Genomic DNA, 20491 nt, shown 5'->3' with positions numbered 1-20491 from the left:
CTCGGTTTACCCCTATAACGTTGCACTTCCAAGGGGAGTGAGGAAAATTCGCAGAGGAGGTCTGCAGCCTGGGGAGAGTTTCAAGGGCCAAATGGAAAGGCCTGGGGGAGCTGGCGTTGTCCCCTGGTTCTCAGGTTCCCCGTCCCTGATATACAGACTATATAGACTATATGGCTGTATGGGCACTCCAGTGTTCCGAGACCCCTGAATACCAGTTGCTGGAAAGCAATCGCCAGAAGAAGGCCATTTTTCAGTGGTGTCCAAACTTTTCTCAAAGAGGGCCAGATTTGATGAAGTGAAGGGCCGTGAGGGCCGACGAAAGGGCTAACCTTTCTTTAGGATTGAAGTTGTTGAGCTTATTTTATGATTTTACCCCAAAGTTGTTGAGCTTTTTTTAGGATTGAAGTTGTTGAGGGTTTTTTTTTTTTTAGGATTTTACCCCAGGATATGAACTGCCACAGGGGCTGGATTAAACTGACCGGTGGGCCTGATTACGCCCCCCAAATGGACTTTGGACATGCCTGCTTTATATGTTGTTGTGGGTTTTGCAGAGACATCTGGCTGGCCAGAATTCTGGACTAGATGGATCCTCGGCCTGATCCAGCAAGGTTTCCCTCTTATTCCACTACACCTGCAAGCCAAGAGAGAACTGTGAAGTACATAATCAATGGTTCCTGCCCACGGTGGAGGCCGATGAGCCTTAGCTCCTTCCAATCAGCTTCCACTGTGGGGCAGTTAATTCTGCCACACCTCCAGATCAGGTGTGACTGGAACAACCCGGAGCAGAGAGTCATCTGAATTAATCAAGCTCAGTTGAGATGGACCATTGCATCTCCGCATGTTGCTGCTCTTCCAATCAACAAGTCTTTCTTACCTCATCACACTTTTGAAAAGCAAACCTTTTCTGGTGAGATGCAGCTCCAATTATAAATCAAAATACAGGTGTTCCTCTTCCACTCCCACACCCAGGTCTTTCCCAGATCTACTATATGGAGTGAAAGGAAGATTTGAATCTGGGACCTTAAATATACCAAATATGTACCCTACCCTTGGGCCACGATGACCCCTATACAAGATCTAGTGGTATTTTAAACTTAGGAGCATCGGGTCAGGTATCGTGTGGTCCACAGGCCAGTTACAAAATCAGCTGTCTCTGTGAGGAGCTGGCTTCAGGCAGCGCTCCTGACCAACTCCTGTTACAAAGATGATTGCAAAGGTGGCAGTGTCAATCCCGCCATCTGAGGATCTGTTGCAGACACCGGGGCCAGTTTTACGTATAAGCTAAACAAGCTATAGCTTAGGGCCCCACTCTCTTGGGGGCCCCCAAAAAAATTAAAGGGGAAAAAAACACTGGATGTACATTTCCAAAATATAAGCTAAAAAAACAAATAAAATAAAACCTACATACAGCAACGGTGTTTTGTGTTGTGTCGGCTCCTATGATGTAAGTAATGGGCCCCGCCTGCTAGCCTGCTCCCTAAAATATCACGGGTTTGCTCATTTCTATATATAGGGTGCCTACAATCTGCATGGACTGGTTTTATTATATAGTGGGTGGACATAGCAGACGACACAGTGATTCTCCAAGCAGCTCTGTTTATTCTCAGGCTGGAACAGGACTGAGCTGAAGGGCTCAGCAGCCTGCTTATATAGAACTCAGCTACAAGCAACAGTAACAACTTTCTGTAGTTACCCAATCCCTGAACGTCACTTTCAATCCCCCATTTGCATGTGAGAGAACTGCAGCCGAATGAACTATATACACACACACCCCTAGTGGCCTAGGGTGAGAATTTCAATACATAACAGGTTTCATGGCAACATGTAGACTGCAGTGCATCCCAGTTGAATGTAGGTCAAGCTTTTGTACCTGTAATCTAATATTGAAGAGTGCTTGTAGACTGATGATCAGGCAGCATAGACTAAGGGTATGAGTCTGATAGATACATACTTTATTTATTTTGATCCCATTATGGCTTTAGATAGGTATTGGGTCCATAAATTACCATATATATACCACAAAAAGCAGCGACAATTTGTTGTTGACAAAAGACAGCTGGACATATAAAGGGCCCCATTAGCTTAGGGCCTCACCAAACCTAAATCCGGCCCTGCAGATGACCGCAGTGCCTGGAGACAGACAGACAGACAGACAGGTCTGGACTGCTCTCTGCCACTGACTCTTCCTGCTCACTAAGTCCTGTTACCTCTTCAGCTTCTGACACCTCCTCCTCACAGTCTGCTGCTGCTTCTCCCTCTGACCACTCATCATCGTCCCACCACCAATCCTCTGGCTCTGAGCCTTCTTCCCTTGGAGGTTCCCTTGGGGGCTCCCCAGCTGGTGCCTCCCACCTCTCCTCTGCTGCCAGTCTGTGACAGCTTGATCCTACAGATGTTGTTGGACTACAATTCCCATCAGCCCTGACAATTGGCCGTACCGGCTGGCGTTGGTGGGAGATGTTGCTCAGCCACATCTGGAGGGCCAAAGCTTCCCCGACTCTGACATAGAGCATACAAGGAATCATTATTGGCCTCCCATTTTGCAGACAGGGAAACAGAGGCCAAAGAGAAGGAAAAAACGACTCGCAACTGTAATCCCAGGGGACATTCTTGTTGACTCTGTAGCAACACCCAATGACTCTGGTTGCATTGCAACTAATCACCAAACTTAAAACCATGGAGAAACCTGGTCTGAACAAAGACATTGGATTCTTATCTCATTATACATAACAAAGCTATCTTTAGCCATCTCACCCCTTGACTTTCCCTGCAAGACTAATTGCAGCCGTTAAGAGTCGTCAACAGGTTTTCCACACCTATCAGCTGATCACCCATTCCCACCACCCTTCTGAGTAATACCCCTCCCCACTTTGCTGGTCTATGACCGTAATAAAGTTTATTATTATTATTATTATTATTATTACCCCTCCCCACTCCCTCACTATATTTAAGGATCTGGTGACTTCTGTTTCAGTGTATCTGAAGAAGTGTGCATGCACACGAAAGCTCATACCAAGAACAAACTCAGATGGTCTCTAAGGTGCTACTGGAAAGAATTTTCTATTTTGTTCTGGTTGCATTGTTATAGATGCTGTGGTTTTGACCAGAGAGGCAAGCTTTGAAACAGCAGTTCAGAGAAAGGAAATCAACCACAGGAAAAATCTGCATCCTCGGATGTTCTTCGAAAGTTGTCATGGGCCTCTCTGAATCGACTGATATCTGTCCTTGGTGCCTGCCAGGCCATGTGAGCCAAATCTGAACGCATTCAAGAAAAGGGAAGGTCCAAGGGATGGGACCGTGTTTGACAGCTCCTTTTACACCAAAGCCTGTGCTCTCAGGATAACAGGCTATGATGCTCATTTCCTGTGTAGAGGGAGGGAAAGCGGCAGCGAGGCAGGCAGCGGCAAACACACATTCCTGGAAAGACTCCACCGATAGACCCAGCTGAGCTACCAAGTTGGAGACACTTCAGAAAGTTGGAGACACTTCAGACCAGAGGTCCATCATCTCAGCACAGCAAAGGATCGTCTTTGGCTTCCAATAAGGTAAGCAATGCATAAAAAATAAACTTCCAAGTTTTCCATCTCTTCTCCAGAAACAAAGCTTTTCACCAGCATCTAAGCTTGTATAGAGACCCTCCCAGAGACACCTCTGTTACAGATTCCAGATTTCCGTCTGCTTAAAGAAGCAGCAACTTTCCCTTCCTTCCTCCAAATGCCCTGGAGAAAGTGCAAGTTATTTTATTTATTTGTTTGCAGTGGCTGCCAAGTTATGAATCTTTTTTTCTAAGACAGGCAATGATTGTTGTCCTTTTGAGGAGGGTGAAAGAAGGAATTTTGAGAGAGGCATTGCCGCGTGTCCCACTGTTAAGCAGGTGTGGCAAGACTTTGCATCGTTTTACACAACCTGCAAAAATCTGTTTGACCAGAATAATAATAATAATAATAATAATAATAATAATAATAATAATAATAATAATTTATTATTTATACCCCGCCCATCTGGCTGGGTTTCCCCAGCCACTCTGGGCGGCTTCCAACAGAACATTAAAATGCAATAATCTATAAAACATTGTGATTGTGAGTCAAAATAATGTGTGCCTGAAAGGGGAAGTAAAGCCTCATTCTAACTCTCTTGACAACCATTTGTCCATCAGCAGCATGGTACCTTTTATTTGATAAAAGAGAGCCTTTGAGATGCACCAAATTCTCCTTTCACCAAGCCAGAACCTACTTCAGAATTATGGCAGTTGCACACCATACATTTAAAGTACATCCATTGCACAAGTAGAGTGTATGACTTCCCCCAAGGAAGCCCGGGAACTGCAATTTGTTAGGGATTCTGGGAATTATAGCTGTGACAGGGCCAGATTTAGGTCTGATGAGGCCCTAAGCTACTGGAGGTAATGGGGCCCTTTATATGTCCAGCTGTCCTTTGTCAACAACACATTGTCGCTGTTTTTTTGTGTTGAATGTATTCTATATGGTAATTTATGGACCTAATAGGTATCTAAAGCCATTTGCACATAACAAATAGGAGCCTACGAAACACAAAACATTGTTGCTGTAGTATGTAGGTTTTATTTGTTTTTTATCTTATACAGTCGTACCTCGGGTTACGTACGCTTCGGGTTACGTACTTTTCGGGTTATGTGCTCCCGTAACCCGGAAGTGCAACCCGCCACGCATGCGCAGAAACATTCTGCGCACTTCGCGCGTGCGCAGAAGTGTTCTGCGCACTTTGTACATGCGCAAAACGCGTTGTTCAGGTTACGTACGTTTCGGGTTACATACAGCGACCCGGAACCTATTAAGTACGTAACCTGAAGTACAACTGTATTTCGGAAATGTATGTCCAGTTTTTTTTCCCTTCAAATTTTTTTGGGGGCCCCAAGAGAGTGGGGTGTTTAGCTTATACTGGTGAAACTCGAAAAATTAGAATATCATGGAAAGGTTCATTTCTTTCAGTAATTCAACTTAAAAGGTGAAACTAGTATGTGAGATAGACTCATGACATGCAAAGCGAGATATATCAAGCCTTTGTTTGTTTTAATTGTGATGATTATGGCGTACAGCTGATGAGAACCCCAAATTAACAATTTCAGCTTTGGGGTTTTCATCAGCTGCATGCCATAATCATCACAATTATAACAAAGAAAGGCTTGACATATCTCGCTTGGCATGTCATGAGTCTATCTCATATATTAAACTCCAGTAGCTAATGAAAACAATTGCTTACATAAATGGACTTTTCCATGATATTCTAATTTTTCGAGTTTCACCTGTACATAAATCCGGCACTGCCTGTGAGGGGAAACTATAGTTCTCAGGATTCTTTGATCATGGAATTATAGAATTGTAGAGTTGGAAGGGACTCAAGGAGCCATGTGGTCCAACCCCCCTGCAATGCAGGAATCTCAGCTAAAGCACCCGTGACAGATTCAACCTCAGCTCATGAGCCTCCAAGGGTGGAGAGTTCACCACCTCCCAAGGGAGACCATTCCACTGTCGAACGGCTCTTGCTGTCAGAAAGTTCTTCCTGATGTTTAGTTGGGATCTCCTTCCTTGCAACTTGAAGCCATTGGTTCATGCCCTACCCTCCGGAGCAGGAGAAAACAAGCTTGTTCCATCTTCCATGTGACAGCCCTCGAGGTATTTGAAGATGGCCATCACATCCGTCTTCTCGGTGGAAGTCTAGTGCTTTAAGTGTGTGACGGATTTGCTTTAAGATCATGGTGTGGGATTGTTCCTATTCCTGCATGAAGGAACAGTTGTCTGGCACTCAAAAGCCAACCATTCACCTACCACACATCTGATCTTATAAAAAGGTGTCATCTGGACCACTTTAATAAAAGGTTTTTCTGTTGCTAGGAACAAACCAATCAGTGCTCTCTTTGTCAGTGTCTGAGAACCAGCCTCTTCCAAAACCAATATCAGTGTGGGAAAACTTGTGGATCACAGCTCAGTAGCACAGCATGCAGGTTGCACGGATAAGGTCCCAGGCTTGTATTTTCTGGCACCATCTTCGATTAAAGGCTGTCGTGTGAAGCAGGCCTGGGAAAGATTGCTGAAGATATTTTCAGAATGGGCGCTGACCCACTGACCGTTTTCTGAGCTGCCCGTGTGAGCTGTAGCTCGGCACTCCGGTCCTTGGTTCGATCCCTGACATCTCTAGATAAAGGATTTCAGATTGCAGGACTGCCTATAAACCTTGGAGAATCAACAGCCAACTGGAGTAAGCCATAGTTTTATATTGAAAGGTGCACCAAGTGCATGTGCAGAAATGTGAAATATAAATGCCGTTAGTGAGGAAACAGATGCATACATAACAGTGCATGAATGTGCTCTAGCAGCCACCCTTATTTAAACCTGGGGCATTTTTAACATTCAAGCTCAATAAGGTATTCCTAAATCTCTTAAGAGATGAGCAGGACAACAATTGATTATGGATTATATTGGTTAGAGCATGGTGCTGATAATGCCAAGATTTCAGGTTCAATCCCTGTATAGGACAGCTGCATATTCCTGCATTGCAGGGTATTGAACTAGATGATCCTTAGGGTTCCTTCCAACTCTGCAACTCTGTGATATTATTGATTCTATTATCCACAGTTTCCTAATACTTTTTTCCCCCAGTATTCAGGTTTTCTGCATTTAAAGAGACGGGGGGGGGGCTACACTGAGGGCATGTTTACAGCACTGTTCCTTTGTGTGCATATGGTTGAACTAATTAATTTCAGGAGTTCATAGAATCATAGAATTGTAGAGTTGGATGGGACAGACCACGAGGGTCGTCGTCTAGTCCAACCCCCTGCAACGCGGGAATCTTTTGCCCAATGTGGGGCTTGAACCCATGACCCTGAGATGAAGAGTCTCGTGACCTACTGACTGAGCTATCCCAGCTATTGTTCTGTGAAATCTTGATTCTGAGAATCTTAATTGATTGATTCTGAGAATCTTGATTCTGAGAATCTTTTGGTAGAGATCCCTGAGTTTTTTCACGAAGCTGCATTTTGCAGAATTCCATGGTTGGCAAGTATGAGCTGTAGGGAATGTTAGACCTATTCCAAGTAGACACATTGACATTAATGGACACAACTTACCTCCATTAATTTCAGTGGGTCTGTTTTGAGTAAAAACCCAGGTGGACACAACCCAGTGGCCAGTGGTGTGCGGTGCAATTTTTCATAGGGGAACAGTTAGGGCAGGAGGCGCCAGGTTGCAAGGGGAATTGTGTGTGGGGGGGGGGGCTATATTGGGCACTATACTTCACCTTAGCCAAGGCCTCAGGGAGTAAGTACCTAAACCTATTCACTAACAGCTGCTCTTTCCTGAGTTATTTACATACCCTGTTGAAGAGGCAGCATTATAATCTCTGTAAGCCTTTTGATTTAGCTTTGAGCATTAAATCAAATGAATCGTAATTCTAGAGTGGTTTGTAGCTTAACTGTAGCAATGTGCGGTACATAGTCAGGAGAGAGATATATATATATAATGAATTAACAGCTAATTCACTGCTTATATATAAATGTGCTAAGTGCTGTAAGCCTCGGTACAGTGCTCTCTCCCCAGATCCTTTCATTGGAGATGCCCGAAATTGAGCCTGGTACCTTAAGCAGGGCATAGGTTCTCCCACTGAACCTCCCAGATTGGCCTGCCAATCCAGAAGAGGACAACCAAAATGGTCAAAGGCCTGGAAACGATGCCTTATGAGGAACGGCTTAGGGAGCTGGGTATGTTTAGCCTGGAGAAGAGAAGGTTAAGGGGGTGATATGATAGCCATGTTCAAATATATAAAAGGATGTCATATAGAGGAGGGTGAAAGGTTGTTTTCTGCTGCTCCAGAGAAGCGGACACGGAGCAATGGATTCAAACTACAAGAAAGAAGATTCCACCTAGACATTAGGAAAAACTTCCTGATAGTAAGAGCTGTTCGACAGTGGAATTTGCTGCCAAGGAGTGTGGTGGATTCTCCTTCTTTGGAGGTCTTTAAGCAGAGGCTTGACAGCCATCTGTCAGGAATGCTTTGATGGTGTTTCCTGCTTGGCAGGGGGTTGGACTGGATGGCCTTTGTGGTCTCTTCCAACTCTATGATTCTATGATTCTATTCTATGATTCTCTGCCTCTTCTTGCTTCCTTGCCATTGCCTCACTTTCCTCTGCCTCACTCAAGAGCAGCCAGCACTTCTCTCCCAAGCCTCGTGTTTCTTTGCGACAGTGGTAATCCTCAGGCACCCACTCATCCGTCACTGCACAGCATTCTCAGTTGCGGCTGTGAGTCGCAGGTGCACTGGGGAAAATGATAACTCTGGGGTGGAAGGGCAGAGGGGCAGTTTGCCCAGTGCACTTTGACTGACCACACTTGCCTAAATGGAAGCTGCTGTCGTAGTATAATATCATTTGCAGAAAGGGGTCAACCAAAATAATGAAAGGGCTCGAGCAAGTCCCCTGTGAGCAGAGCTTACAATGTCTGGGCCTCTTTAACTTACAGGGGAAAGGCAGCTGAAGAGAGACATGCTAGAGGCATATAAAATTATGCATAGTGTAGAGAAAGTGAATCAAGAGTCGGTTTTCTCCCTCTCACATATTAGAACTAATGAAGCTGAAAGGTTGTAGATTCAGGACAGGGGGGGAAAGAGTTATTCACACAACGCAGAGTTGTAGTTATTAAAATAATTTATATACCACCTTTCATTTCAAGAAGAAATACCAAGGTGAATCACAAGCAACTAAAAAAACAATGGCAAAATAACAAGAATAAAGCCAATTATGAAAATACAGTTGCCTTTGATTAAAATACATAGAACAACTACATTAAAACATCACACACACACACACACACACACACACACACACCCCTATGGAATTTGCCAGCACCAGTTGTGGTAATGGCCATCAACTTGGATGGGTTTTTTAAGGTGGTTAAGATAAATTCATGGAGGAGAGGATAAGGCTGTCATTATCTACCCATCTCAATGAAGGCCTCTCGCGTCAGGTATCGAAAGCAGTGAATGAGGTACATGAGTTTGATAGGACTATTGCATTCATGCCAAGCTTGCAGGATTCCCATGGGTATATGGTTTCCCACGATAGGAAAAGGACTAGACATTCTTGTTATCTAAATAAATACCGGTAAACCTTTAAAATCCCAAATTGGTTAGGAGTCCCAGTGACCCACATGGATAGGGGGGGGGGGAACAGCAACCCATTATTTTAATAATTCAGAACTTGTACACACACACACACACACACACACACACACACACACAAAAACCGCTTAGGATTGATTGATGTGGATTCATAGCAAAGGGTTGCAACTGTGCTAATGAGCAATGCAAATCACACTTTCCGGTATTGATTATTCCTCCTTAATTTGGTTGTGTGGAAAAACCAGCCCAGATCTACTAGTACTGAAGTGTCTCCACCATTTCTTCTTACAGTTAACTTTTTGACCCAAAATGGGAGAGCCTGACCACCTCTTGCCTTTTAATGAATACGGAGAGTACCACAACTTGACAGAGCTTGCCCACCTGCTCAACTACACCTTCAACTACTGCAACTTGGGGCTGGATGAGAGCGTGAAGCGGGTGTTCCTCTTTGTCCTCTACCTCGTCATCTTTGTGGTGGGTCTGGTGGAGAATCTCCTGGTGATCTGGGTAAATTGGCAGACCCGAAGCCACAAGAACCTGGTCAACCTCTACATCTTCAACATGGCCATTGCAGACTTGGGTGTGATCCTCTCCTTACCGGTCTGGATGCTGGAAGTCATGCTTGACTATACCTGGCTCTGGGGGAGCTTCCTCTGCCACTTCACCCACTACTTTTACTTTGCCAACATGTTCAGCAGCATCTTCTTTCTCACCTGCCTTAGCGTTGACCGCTATGTGTCCTTGACAACCTCCTCCCACTTCTGGCACCGGCACCAGCACCTGGTGCGGCGCATTGCTTGCTGCTGCATATGGGCCTTGGCGGCCATCATCCCTTTGCCAGAGGTGTCCCACATGGAGTTAATTGACAGCATTGAGCCAATATGTTTCTTCATGGCCCCCCTGGAGACCTACGACAACTGGGCCCTCGCTCTCACCCTGCTCACTGCCCTCATTGGGTTCCTCATTCCCTTCACCATCATGGCAGTCTTCAACATACTGACAGCGAGGCACATCAAACGCAGCAACAAGCCCGAGGGCAGGAAGCACTGCCGTGTCATCTACGCCTACATTGCCGTCTTCCTAGTGAGCTGGCTGCCGTTCCACCTGGTTTTGCTTTTGCTGACGCTCGAAGGTACCAGCATCTTCCTCCACTGCCACTTTTTGGACTTCCTCTACTTCTTCTACGATATCATCGACTGCTTCACCCTTCTCCATTGCGTGGTCAACCCTATCCTGTACAACTTCCTGAGCAAGAACTTCCGAGGGAAGCTCATCTCTGCTGTCGTCAGGTACATCCCCAAAGACCAAATGGATCGAAAGGGGGGAGATGGTTCCTCTTCTAACACCCAACATTCCATTGTCATAGCAAAAGAGAACACCTTGCCAAATTAAACGTGCACTTGATTTGGTTTGTTGCTGTGGTTCCAGAACACGATCCTGCGTATTCAGACAATTCTCTCTCGCTAGCAAAGGGCAGTCTTCAGTAAGAACCACTCTGCACACACTCCTGCTGTATTATCAGTGCTTCTTGAAATCTTGGGAAAGCAGGGCCACACAGGGTGAAATGTGGTGGAGATTATATGCTGCTGTGCCCTGTGTTTTCTGGTAACCCTCATACAATCCCCCCACCTCAAAACAATAACTATGGAAATAAATGTTCTGGTTTCTGCTACCCTGTAATTTTATGATTATTTGGAAGATATAGATTTCTGTCAATTTCCTCTTATTTGTGGAGAGTTTTGAATGAAAATTACATTCTAAAAACACGAGGGTGTCTTGATCATTAAATAGATGGCGCAAAGACTGTAATTCTGCCCCTGAAAGGGTGGGACAGGGACTGCCAAGTTTCTTTTGTGTGCATCCAACTAATTACTTCTTGTGGCTGAGGAACCAGGATACCAACAACTCCCTTCTAGCAGTTTGTGTGCAGACAGCCTTTTATTTTAAAAAAAGTCACCACAGAGACATTTACACCCAGGGATGCCAGCCTGAGGTTGGAGAAGGGAACGCAATGCTGGGCCTACGGACCTCTCCTAAGGGAATGGTGGTGCCGGGGATTTATCTCCCAATTGAATGCACTCCCACCCTGAAGTTTTGGCTTGGGGTAAACTCTGTTGTCCTTTCTGGTAGAGTCAGAAAATGTGATGATTCAGTTCCCGAGGTAACCAGGAGCACTGAATCAAGAAGCTTCTGCTAACCCTATTGACAGGGTTCCAGCCCAGTGGTGCTTAATAAAGCTTTAAAAAATGGAAGTTGAGGATCTGAGGGCCTGTTCACAAAACCAAGGACTGAGATTTTAGCATGGTATCATAAGCTAAAAAAACATATTTGCAAAGGCATGTAAAAAAACTGGACCCTTGCATGTGATGAGAGATTACGCAGCCATGGAGTGGGCGCCAACATATGGAGGTGGGATTTGGTGGGGTTGGGGTGCCTGGCTGCCAAAACATTCAAATAATAATAATGTGAATAGGCCTTCGTGTTTTAATCATGGGATCTGCCACATAAACATGGGGTAAATGGACAAAAAAAAAATTCCTTCCAGTAGCACCTTAGAGACCAACTAAGTTTGTTCTTGGTATGAGCTTTCGTGTGCATGCACACTTCTTCAGGCAGACCAACATGGCTACCTACCTGTATGGAGTAAATGGGTATGTGATCTGGAGTTCCCTCATTCTAAAGTGAGAGTTAAGTGGTTCTAGGAAGGCACATGTTCCTAGAGGTCAAGGTCGGACATGAGAGGAAGCGCTGAGCAAAATGTTCTCAGCATTTCCTATGTAATACCACTTTGGCCTTTATTACAACAAGAATTGTGATGGGGCCACAGATCCAGGCCAAGTATAATCTCAGAACAATATGAACAGAAGGTAAGAGAGGAGGTTACTACAACTGCTAGAAGATAACAAATCACTTAAAAATAGCACTCTTATCCAAGGGCTGAAGGACATAAGTGAACATCTGGATTAAAAAAATAAAATACTTGGATAAAGTTTAGGGAAGGAAGACAAGGAGGCAGGATGTTTATAACACACTGAGTTGACTTTTGCATTCGAATGTTATTTAAAAGTATTTATGAACAGCCCGGCCAAAGGTTTTTCAGGCCAAGGCAGGAAAAATTAATTCCAAACCATTTTTGATCAGAAATGACCCAACACATTGGTTCCTTCACAGGGGGCAGAGAGACCCAAACATTTTCCCCAATACTGGCAAAAACATAACAGTTACATGTCTGTCTGTATGTATGAATATAGAAAGAAAGGAAGCTGCCCTATACAGGGACAGACTATTTGTTCACCTAGCTCAGTACTGTCTACACTGACTGGAAGCAGCTCTTCAGGGTTGCAGGCAGCAGTCTCTTGCAGGCCTACTTGGGGATGCTCAGGATTGAACCTGGAACCCTCTGCATGCAAAGCAGCCTCTCCTTGTGCAAGGCATTTACAGAAGTCAGGAGCACCAGTAGCCCAGAGCAAAGTCATTTGGCATAGGCAGAAGGCTCAGGTGAGCAGCCTCTGTTATCGTTTGATCTGAAAATATTTCCATAGCGTGTCAACCACAAACTATGAGCAATGCAGCAAACTCTCGAGTTTTTCATTTTATTATTCTAAATAAAAACCACACTTTTGTGCCAAATGATGGGAGTATAAAAGAATCCGATGTACAACGATTTTAGACATCTACTTATTTTTCTTTGAGGAAGAAAAGTTTTACAAAATGTACAAACTTTACAGCAAATAGATATTAAACACTTAAATAACCAGGTCAGTACCTACAATTAACTTAACCGAAAGGTTAGACAGCAATCACAATGCTCTGCTTTATTTTTTTTATTTCATGACATCTGGATCTTTGGAGGAAAAGGGAGAGGGCATGGTTTTGAGTTCACAAAAATAAGAGCAATAATAAAGCATTAGTCTCCAAAAACATTGTTGTTTATTATTTTCAAAGATTTCTGTGTTAGACTGGAACACCTGTTCCATGCCTGAACCCTCCCCTACTGTGGTGGTAATGGTAGGGATTCTTCACAAATGGTAGCATAGCAAACAGAGCAAAGCTATTTAATTACAATACTTTGTCTTTCTACACGCCTAAGGATTCCAAAGCACTTTACAGACATTTACTACACCTCACAACTTTTCCATTTGTGAGGTAGGTATTTTTAAATATTCCTCACTCACAATTTGGGGTGAGTTGATGTGTGGGTGTTTGAGGCAGACAGGTGAAGTTACTTGGGCCAAGCTACGCTACCAAGCACAATGATTCATATCTTTGTCATGGCAGAATGCTTTTTTTTTTTAATGGAATTTCTAAAGCTGGCCAAGTTTGCATTGGATGCAGTTTGGCACTGGAGAACTAGACGAAAACAGCTCTAGAAGTCGAGAATAAGGAAAAGTCCTTACTGGGTGAGATCCAATGTAGCTCCTTCTCCATCACTTCCAATGAAGGCATCTTAACTACAAAAACATGGTTCTGTTCCAACACCTGGGGGGTACATCCATAATTGTTTTGGACTCCAGAACTTGAACCAAGAGCTTCAGCGACCAAGACTGGGGCTTAGCCTGATGAGACTGGGGCTTAGCCTCGTGTGCTACTGTATGGGCTAGCCCTCTTCAGGCATAAAGGAGCAATAAGAGTGTGTAACATCAGCCCCTCCAGTTGATAGGTAGTATGAAGCTTTTTGATTTTCCAGGACTCGTATAAATACTAAAATACTGCCCATCTGCCACTAGTCCGCAGCTGGACCTTGGGCTTTCTTGGGCTTCAGTTCCTTTCTCAAGCCCTGTGGGTCTAGCCATGTGGCCCTGAAATTAACTTAATACTAGTGGTACTCGAAGTAGTAAATTCCTATGACAACTCTTATATCCTTACACTGAATGCTTCCAGCATTACTTATACTTAGGAATATTCTTATCCGCTATATTGTTGAGTTAATTCCTTAGTGTGTCCTGTCTGGTGTTTGCTATTCAGAGGCCACAAGAAGGAAAGGAATTGAGAGATAGGCCAGAACACTTGCTGCATGCTGGGGGCTATTTTAAGACGGCAACTTTCTTATAAGAAAACAAGACGACATACCTAAGTGCTTTTTCTCCTTGACAAAAATCAAAGCAGTCAATCTTCACAACACCCTTAGAGGTAGGTACTGTAAGCAGAGAGCAAAGCAACCTGCCCAAGGCTGCCCTACTGGAATTACTTTCAGAGCTGAGATTCCTGGGGCTGTACAGTTTTTCCATCCCCCCATACGTCAGGGCTAGAGCAGCATTATGTGGGTTTCTGTTTTTCTTTAATAACAGTGTTTTCATATACAGAAGCCTGGAAGCCTATTTGTACATACCACTGGTTTTTAAGACTCCAGGACTTCCTCCTTATGAGGTAGTTTGCATTAAACTTAGGGGCAGATCTCAAGCCAGCTGCTACATTTGTCAACGTTCCGCTTCTCTCATCCCTCCCCCTGCCTGGATTTCACATAGTACTGCACTTAGAAAGCATAAAGTACAACCTATAGGATAAAGCCACAAGTGTAGTTCAAATTGAGTCAGGATCTGTGCCCTGCGATCAATCTGTTCTGTTGCATCCCTCCAGAAAGCACCTGTTAGGGTTGCAGGAAAAGGAAAGGAAAAGGAAAGGAAAAGGAAAAGGAAAAGGAAAAGGAAAAGGAAAAGGAAAAGGAAAAGGAAAAGGAAGGTAGGTTACAACCTCACTTCAAAAGACAGCAGAATTGTTATTGTCAATTACACAAGCACACACTGGTTTTTCATTGCCACAAGGGACAAAAACCCATAGGCATTTCAGATGACAAAAAACCCATATGCTAGCACAAATCCAGTACCACTGTAATAAAGGGGGGGGGGGAATACCTTGCTATAGTGTAAAAAATTAAAACAAGAAGGGAAGTGTGTTCCAGGCTGGAGGGGGAAAGTGCACAGCCCTTAAAGAACTTAAAAACAAAAAAATCAATTGATGGTTTTTCCCACTGCTTCTTGATGATGGGCTAAATAAGCATTCCAGCATGACAGCCCTCAAACTCTAAAGACAACTTTAAAAATATTAATGAGAATAAAACATTTTAAAAGATTATATAATTGCTCTGCAATGGAGATAGGGGGAATTAATGTCGCTCCATGGTTGTGATGTCATGCTGCCCAAGGATGAAGAGACATATAATTTAAGAATGACCTTTCACTGCAAATTCTTTATCCTCCCAGTTTAAATAATCTGTATGACAAACACACATCCTATCAAGTCAAATGCTGGATTGACCACTAGGCTTGTCCTTCTTCCCATACTTCAGAGGGGGTGCCCACCTCTTTATAAAGCATCACTTGTATGCTTACTCATTTTTTGTTCATCCTGTACCTTCTAAAATGAGCCTATTTTAAAAGCTGTGGGGATTTGGGTACATGCTTCTTGGTGATGTAATGGGTATTAGGATACTGATGCCACCCACAGCCGGCTTTTGCTGAAAACTTGCAGAACTGGGTGTTTTGGATAAATTTGTTTGGGTTTGGTTTTTTTGGTCAGAGCATAATCCTGGAGAAAAGGTCTATATGTACTGAATGGTAAAGGCACATTCAAACTGGCCTCACCGCTGCACAAAAGTTACATCTCTTCATGCCAATAGCACCTGTGACACCAACACAATCACATTGTACATGAAACAGTCACAGTGGATGTGCTAGAAGGGGGCTGGGGCGAGGAGAGGGAGGGATTGCTTTCCTCCCTGCAACAAAACACTATGGTTTGTGTGCTGCAAAATAGGATACCCCTGCAACAAAAGTGCTACTTTGAGAAGATGTATGAATCCCTCCAAACAAATGATTAAGAGCTGAATATTTAATATGCAACACGGACCCCTTCAAAAAAGAGAGATAATAATCTGCCCCAAACCTGTCATTCCTCCTTCCAGAGAGATTTCCTTAAGGCAACAATATATTTTCAAACAGAACTAACAGTGCAATAATATACATAACTAGTCTGAAGTAAGCCCTCTTGAGATCAATGGGACTTATTCCCAGCTGTGTATAGAACTGCAACCTAAAACCCAGGAACTGTCCACAGAGCTATGTCAAAGACTTTCAAGAATGTGACCCTTGAGACATTCATCTCAATGTTCAAGACACCAGCACTGAGTTAATATTGCTGGAAGAAAGGAAGGAGCCCAAAAGCTGTTTTATGGTGCCCTAAGAACATTTCTTTTTTTTAAGTGGATGTTGGAGATGAAACACTATTGCTAAAGCCTCTATATGCTTATGCTCAAAGCTAAGAGTCCTTTCTAGGGCACCCCTTCAAAAGAAAAAGAAAAAATCCAGAATGTTCACATTGGCAAAACTCTCCTCCATTCCACCACACCATTTTTATGCCCTCTTTTGATTTTGTTAAACTGTAACTTTGTAAAACCGACTCACAGTTTCATGGAAAAGGGCAATAGGCAGAGGCTGGGTGCGAACTGGAAGAAAAAAACCAAAACAACTAGCCTAATCTGCTACTGTGCCTTTTTCCGGCAGTTTTTACCTACAGAAATCAGCAAGTGACATGGAAATCAGCCCTAACACTCAGGAATGTCTGCAGATCACATGGTTGTTAAAGGCACAGGAGGAAGAGCTGTCCAAAAAAAACCAAAAAACATATATATGGCAATCCCGGTGGGAGGGAAATACAAACTTATTGACATGAAGCTAAGGCTAAGAATCCAAAGCACACTTACATGGCAGACAGCAAGTCACCATTAAACAAAGGTGGACTTACCTCTGAGTAAGCATGCTGGAGACTAAATTTGTAAGTTTTTATAGAACTTCTACCCTCCCAATAGCAGCACATAAAACAATTCCTTTAACCCCCCCCCCTCACCCACTTTCTCTCCTGCTATCCCTACTGATGCGTAGCATTAATATATCTTAGCAGCATAAACCTTTTCAAGATCTCAAATTAGAGATGGAGGGAGGAGAGATATGAGGTGTGAAACCTATCCGTTGAAGGAGGGGGGCAACAGCCTGTTTCTAAGACTTGAAATAATGAGCCCTGGACTCAGCAGGAGGTAAACAGACAGGTTTCTCAAGAACAATAACACATGTAACGTGCTGTTGTTTTCACAGAACGGCGATTTAAGAAACCCTCTAACAAGGCAAAGGGAAATAAAGTACAATGCTGATGATGCCTGACCATTAAAATGTAACGTTGTTTTTTTAAAAACAGAAACAAGCTTCTCTGCTACCTGCAGGTAGTGCTTACTCTGCATATACTGCTACATCAGCTTTCTGTGTTTTTCTCCGTATCTTTGGAATGGATGATGTACATGAAAGTTTGTTCAATGGTGAAGTCGGGTGGAAGGCTGCCTTTGTGCACACCTATATGCTTGCTCATAAGGTTAAGGGTAGAGCTGTAGTGCCCACAAACTGTGCACCGGTACATGAGAGCCCCAGAATGTGTCTTCAGGTGGCACTTGATGGTGGAACGCCCGCGGAAGAACTTGTGGCACACTTTGCACTGATATGGCTTCTCCCCTGTGTGGATCCGCCGGTGGTAATTGAATTCGCTTGTGTGGGCAAATCTCTTTCCGCACACCTTGCAGCTGTACTTACTGTTTCCAGGTTGGCTCTGAAGAGCCACATCCTCACTTAGGAACTCCTCTGTCAGCTTCCTCTTCTGCAGAGCTTGCTGGTGGATTCGGTCGCCAAAACTGGGCCGGACAAGGTCCAAGCCAGAGCTGCACTTGTGCTGGCTGACATGGTAGCGGTAAGCAGCTTCCAGCTTAAAAGCTTGGCCACAGTAGTGACACCGAAAGAGGGCTTCCTCCATGCTTTGGTGGACTGCCATGTGCTTCTCCAGGAGGTGCCTGTCCACAAAACTGTTGGCACAAACGGAGCAAGAAAAAACAGAAATGCCCAAGTGGGAAAGGGTGTGCCACATCAAGCTGCAGAGATTGAGGTGCCGCTGGTCACACACGCCACACGTTTGGCTTTTCAAGTTAACATGGTCCAAGATGTGGCCCCGAACCATATGAAAATCCTTGGTGAGGGGCTTCCCACAGGTGGCACATGCTAAATCCCCACTGAACAAGTTGACCTTTCCTATAAGTGGGTCACTAGGATGGATGATAATGTTGTTGTCAAACACCCCTTCGCGGCGGTGAAGGCTGAGCTGCCACTGGGTGAAAAACTTTGTCTCGCACATATCACAGGAGAAGAGGAATATCCCAATGTGAGACAGGACGTGGGTGACTCTGGAGTTCCTGTCTTGGAAATGGGTCTCGCAGACTTTGCAGTTGCCAGTCAGTAGGTCCACATGGTCTCTGGCATGTTGGCGGATCAGCTGTATGTTGGGCTCTAAAACCTTTTTGCACACTTGACAGGGCATGGCCTTGTTATCACGGCTGTCATTCTCAAAGGATAGCTCCTCTTCACTATCATCGCTCAGCTCAATAACTTCCTCTGCAGCACCTAGCTCCTCGCTGGGATCTTCAAAATGTAGTTCATCTTCTCCTAGATCTTCTAGCTGCAGCTCGTCCATCTGTCCAAAGCCCTGGTCTTTGGAGTGATCACTATTGCTAGGGCAGGAGTTGCTGCCTGTTGATATATCCAGTGATGCATCCGAAGCAAAAAAATTGCCTTTGTTGTAATCCCCATTGTTCTGGAGTTTATATGGGTGACATGAGTTGACAGTGGTTTGAACAGCCATGCTGACACTGCTGAGACCACCCTGTGTCATAATGCTCATGGCACCAGTAAACTGTGCTGGCGATTCCTGTTCTTCAGTTTTGGGAGTCTGCTGGTGCATTAAGTTATGGCTGCCTTCATTTGCAGAATCTTCTTTGTAGCCACCTGGTGCTTCATTCTGCATACTGCAACTCCGCTCTGGTCCCGGGTGCTCCCCACTGTTTCGGATTTCACCCAGGGCATGGTTCGGCTCAGTCGACATGCCAGTTGGCCGGCTTTCACCTGAGACAGAAGGTTGTTTCGTGTTGGCTGAGTTTTCCAAGTCTGGGAACGTGGAATGGCAAGCCTTCAGCAAATCATCCATGCCCAATTTTTCAGCAACCTCGTAAATGACACCCACATTGATCAGGTCTGTAAAGAGCTCTGAGGTATAGACAAAGTTCAGAATCTTTTCAAAGTTGGCTGGAGTAATGAAATCCACCACGTAGGTGCGGGCCACATCCAGGCCTGTACTGAGGAAAAGGTTCTGGAAGTAGCCTGCTGCACACGCCAGCACTGCTTTGTGTGCAGGGAAGGTACGACTACCCACCACAATGGTAACATCACACATAGTCTCTGACAATCGGCATTTGTTAAGTTCCCTCAGCAAGTTGTTGGGGTGGTCAGTGCTGTGCAGCTTGATCCTCATGCCCATCTTGACAGCTGCTGAAAACCTCTTTCTCCTGCTCACTTCTTGTTTACTCCTGACCGTTCCTCAGCTGCACCAGAAGGCGGCTTCCAGGCTCTGAAGCTCACCTGGCAAGGTCCTCTAGAGAGGAGAAAATGAAAAGTTAAGTTTCTGTTCTTACTGGTTTTGAATGAAGCCAAAAATATAATAAACCTAAAATATTAGTATGCCACCTTGGACATTCTGTAAAGGGAAAGGTGGAGTAAAGATGACTTAAATAAATAAATAAATAAATAAACTCCATACATTTATTATTTTTATTACAAGAAAACATAGCTGCTTTTGACAAAATGCTATGAGGGTGTGAGGTGGGAAAGAGTGTGGTGTGCATATACTACAAATTAGAAAGTCAGAACGTAGCATCACTCTGCATAATGTAACATTACACATTTCCATACCATTTTCTAGGTCTACATATTCACAGTTCTGGAACCAGTTCACCAGCTATCTTTCCATCACAGATATAACAGTAATTCTCCAAATTGGGGGCAGGGGGAGTGTGATTGCCAGTTCACACCATTCCCTTTCGGGTTGTTCAAAACTGCAATTCCTATCTATGTTTTAAAAAATTTCATTTTAGCCTGTCACTTTCAGAAAACCTCCTTTTTAAAGACACATCTACTGTGAAAATAAGTTCTACTAACCCCTTTTAACAACCGGACTGAAAGTTTTAAAACTTGGTTGGCAGAAGGCCAAAAGACTAGAAATTTAAGCTCCCCTCTGCACATTTCCTTCCAAACACAACCTGTTGTCTCTTTTTTGTTTATGAGCCTCCAGGTGGGTTTTAACTTTTAACCAGGGTGGACCAACACAATAAAATAAATATGTGCAGTGCATGTTAAAACTCCCTTGTGTTCTTTCCTAAGGTTCTATGCATTAAGCAAGCAGGCAGGGGTGCTATCTTAGCACAATTTCAAGCACTCTGGGCCCCTAATGCCCTCCATGAAAACGAAAGGAAACTCCAGGGAGA

The 20491-nt window shown here is 44.1% G+C and overlaps 2 protein-coding genes across 3 annotated transcripts; one reads left to right on the top strand and one right to left on the bottom strand.

Moving 5' to 3' along the window:
- Window positions 1-3454: 3454 nt before the first annotated feature.
- GPR182 (G protein-coupled receptor 182) lies at window positions 3455-10904 on the top strand. The gene is made up of 2 exons (XM_033138423.1): window positions 3455-3545; window positions 9439-10904. Exon 2 carries the CDS (start codon window positions 9457-9459, stop codon window positions 10537-10539), a length of 1083 nt encoding a protein of 360 aa, XP_032994314.1. The 5' UTR covers window positions 3455-3545; window positions 9439-9456; the 3' UTR covers window positions 10540-10904.
- A 3471-nt stretch (window positions 10905-14375) lies between these two features.
- ZBTB39 (zinc finger and BTB domain containing 39) lies at window positions 14376-19629 on the bottom strand. 2 transcript variants are annotated; one of them, XM_033138422.1, is made up of 2 exons: window positions 17721-19629; window positions 14376-14731 (listed from the first exon to the last, which is right to left on the bottom strand). In XM_033138422.1, exons 1-2 carry the CDS (start codon window positions 19486-19488, stop codon window positions 14565-14567), a joined length of 1935 nt encoding a protein of 644 aa, XP_032994313.1. In that variant the 5' UTR covers window positions 19489-19629; the 3' UTR covers window positions 14376-14564. The 2 variants fall into 2 exon arrangements, with proteins under 2 accessions (XP_032994313.1, XP_032994312.1); XM_033138421.1 differs by lacking the exon at window positions 14376-14731 and having other exon boundaries at window positions 16995-19629.
- Window positions 19630-20491: the final 862 nt, after the last annotated feature.

Source organism: Lacerta agilis, chromosome 2 (genome assembly GCF_009819535.1).
Source record: "Lacerta agilis isolate rLacAgi1 chromosome 2, rLacAgi1.pri, whole genome shotgun sequence".
NCBI classification, from domain to species: domain Eukaryota; kingdom Metazoa; phylum Chordata; class Lepidosauria; order Squamata; family Lacertidae; genus Lacerta; species Lacerta agilis.
This window is presented reverse-complemented; position numbering and strand designations above follow the sequence as displayed.

What these genes read in the sequence shown, in the direction of transcription:
- GPR182 (XM_033138423.1), top strand. Translation starts at nt 9,457, where the DNA reads ATGGGAGAGCCTGACCACCTCTTGCCTTTTAATGAATACGGAGAGTAC.
- ZBTB39 (XM_033138421.1), bottom strand. Translation starts at nt 19,488, where the DNA reads ATGGGCATGAGGATCAAGCTGCACAGCACTGACCACCCCAACAACTTG.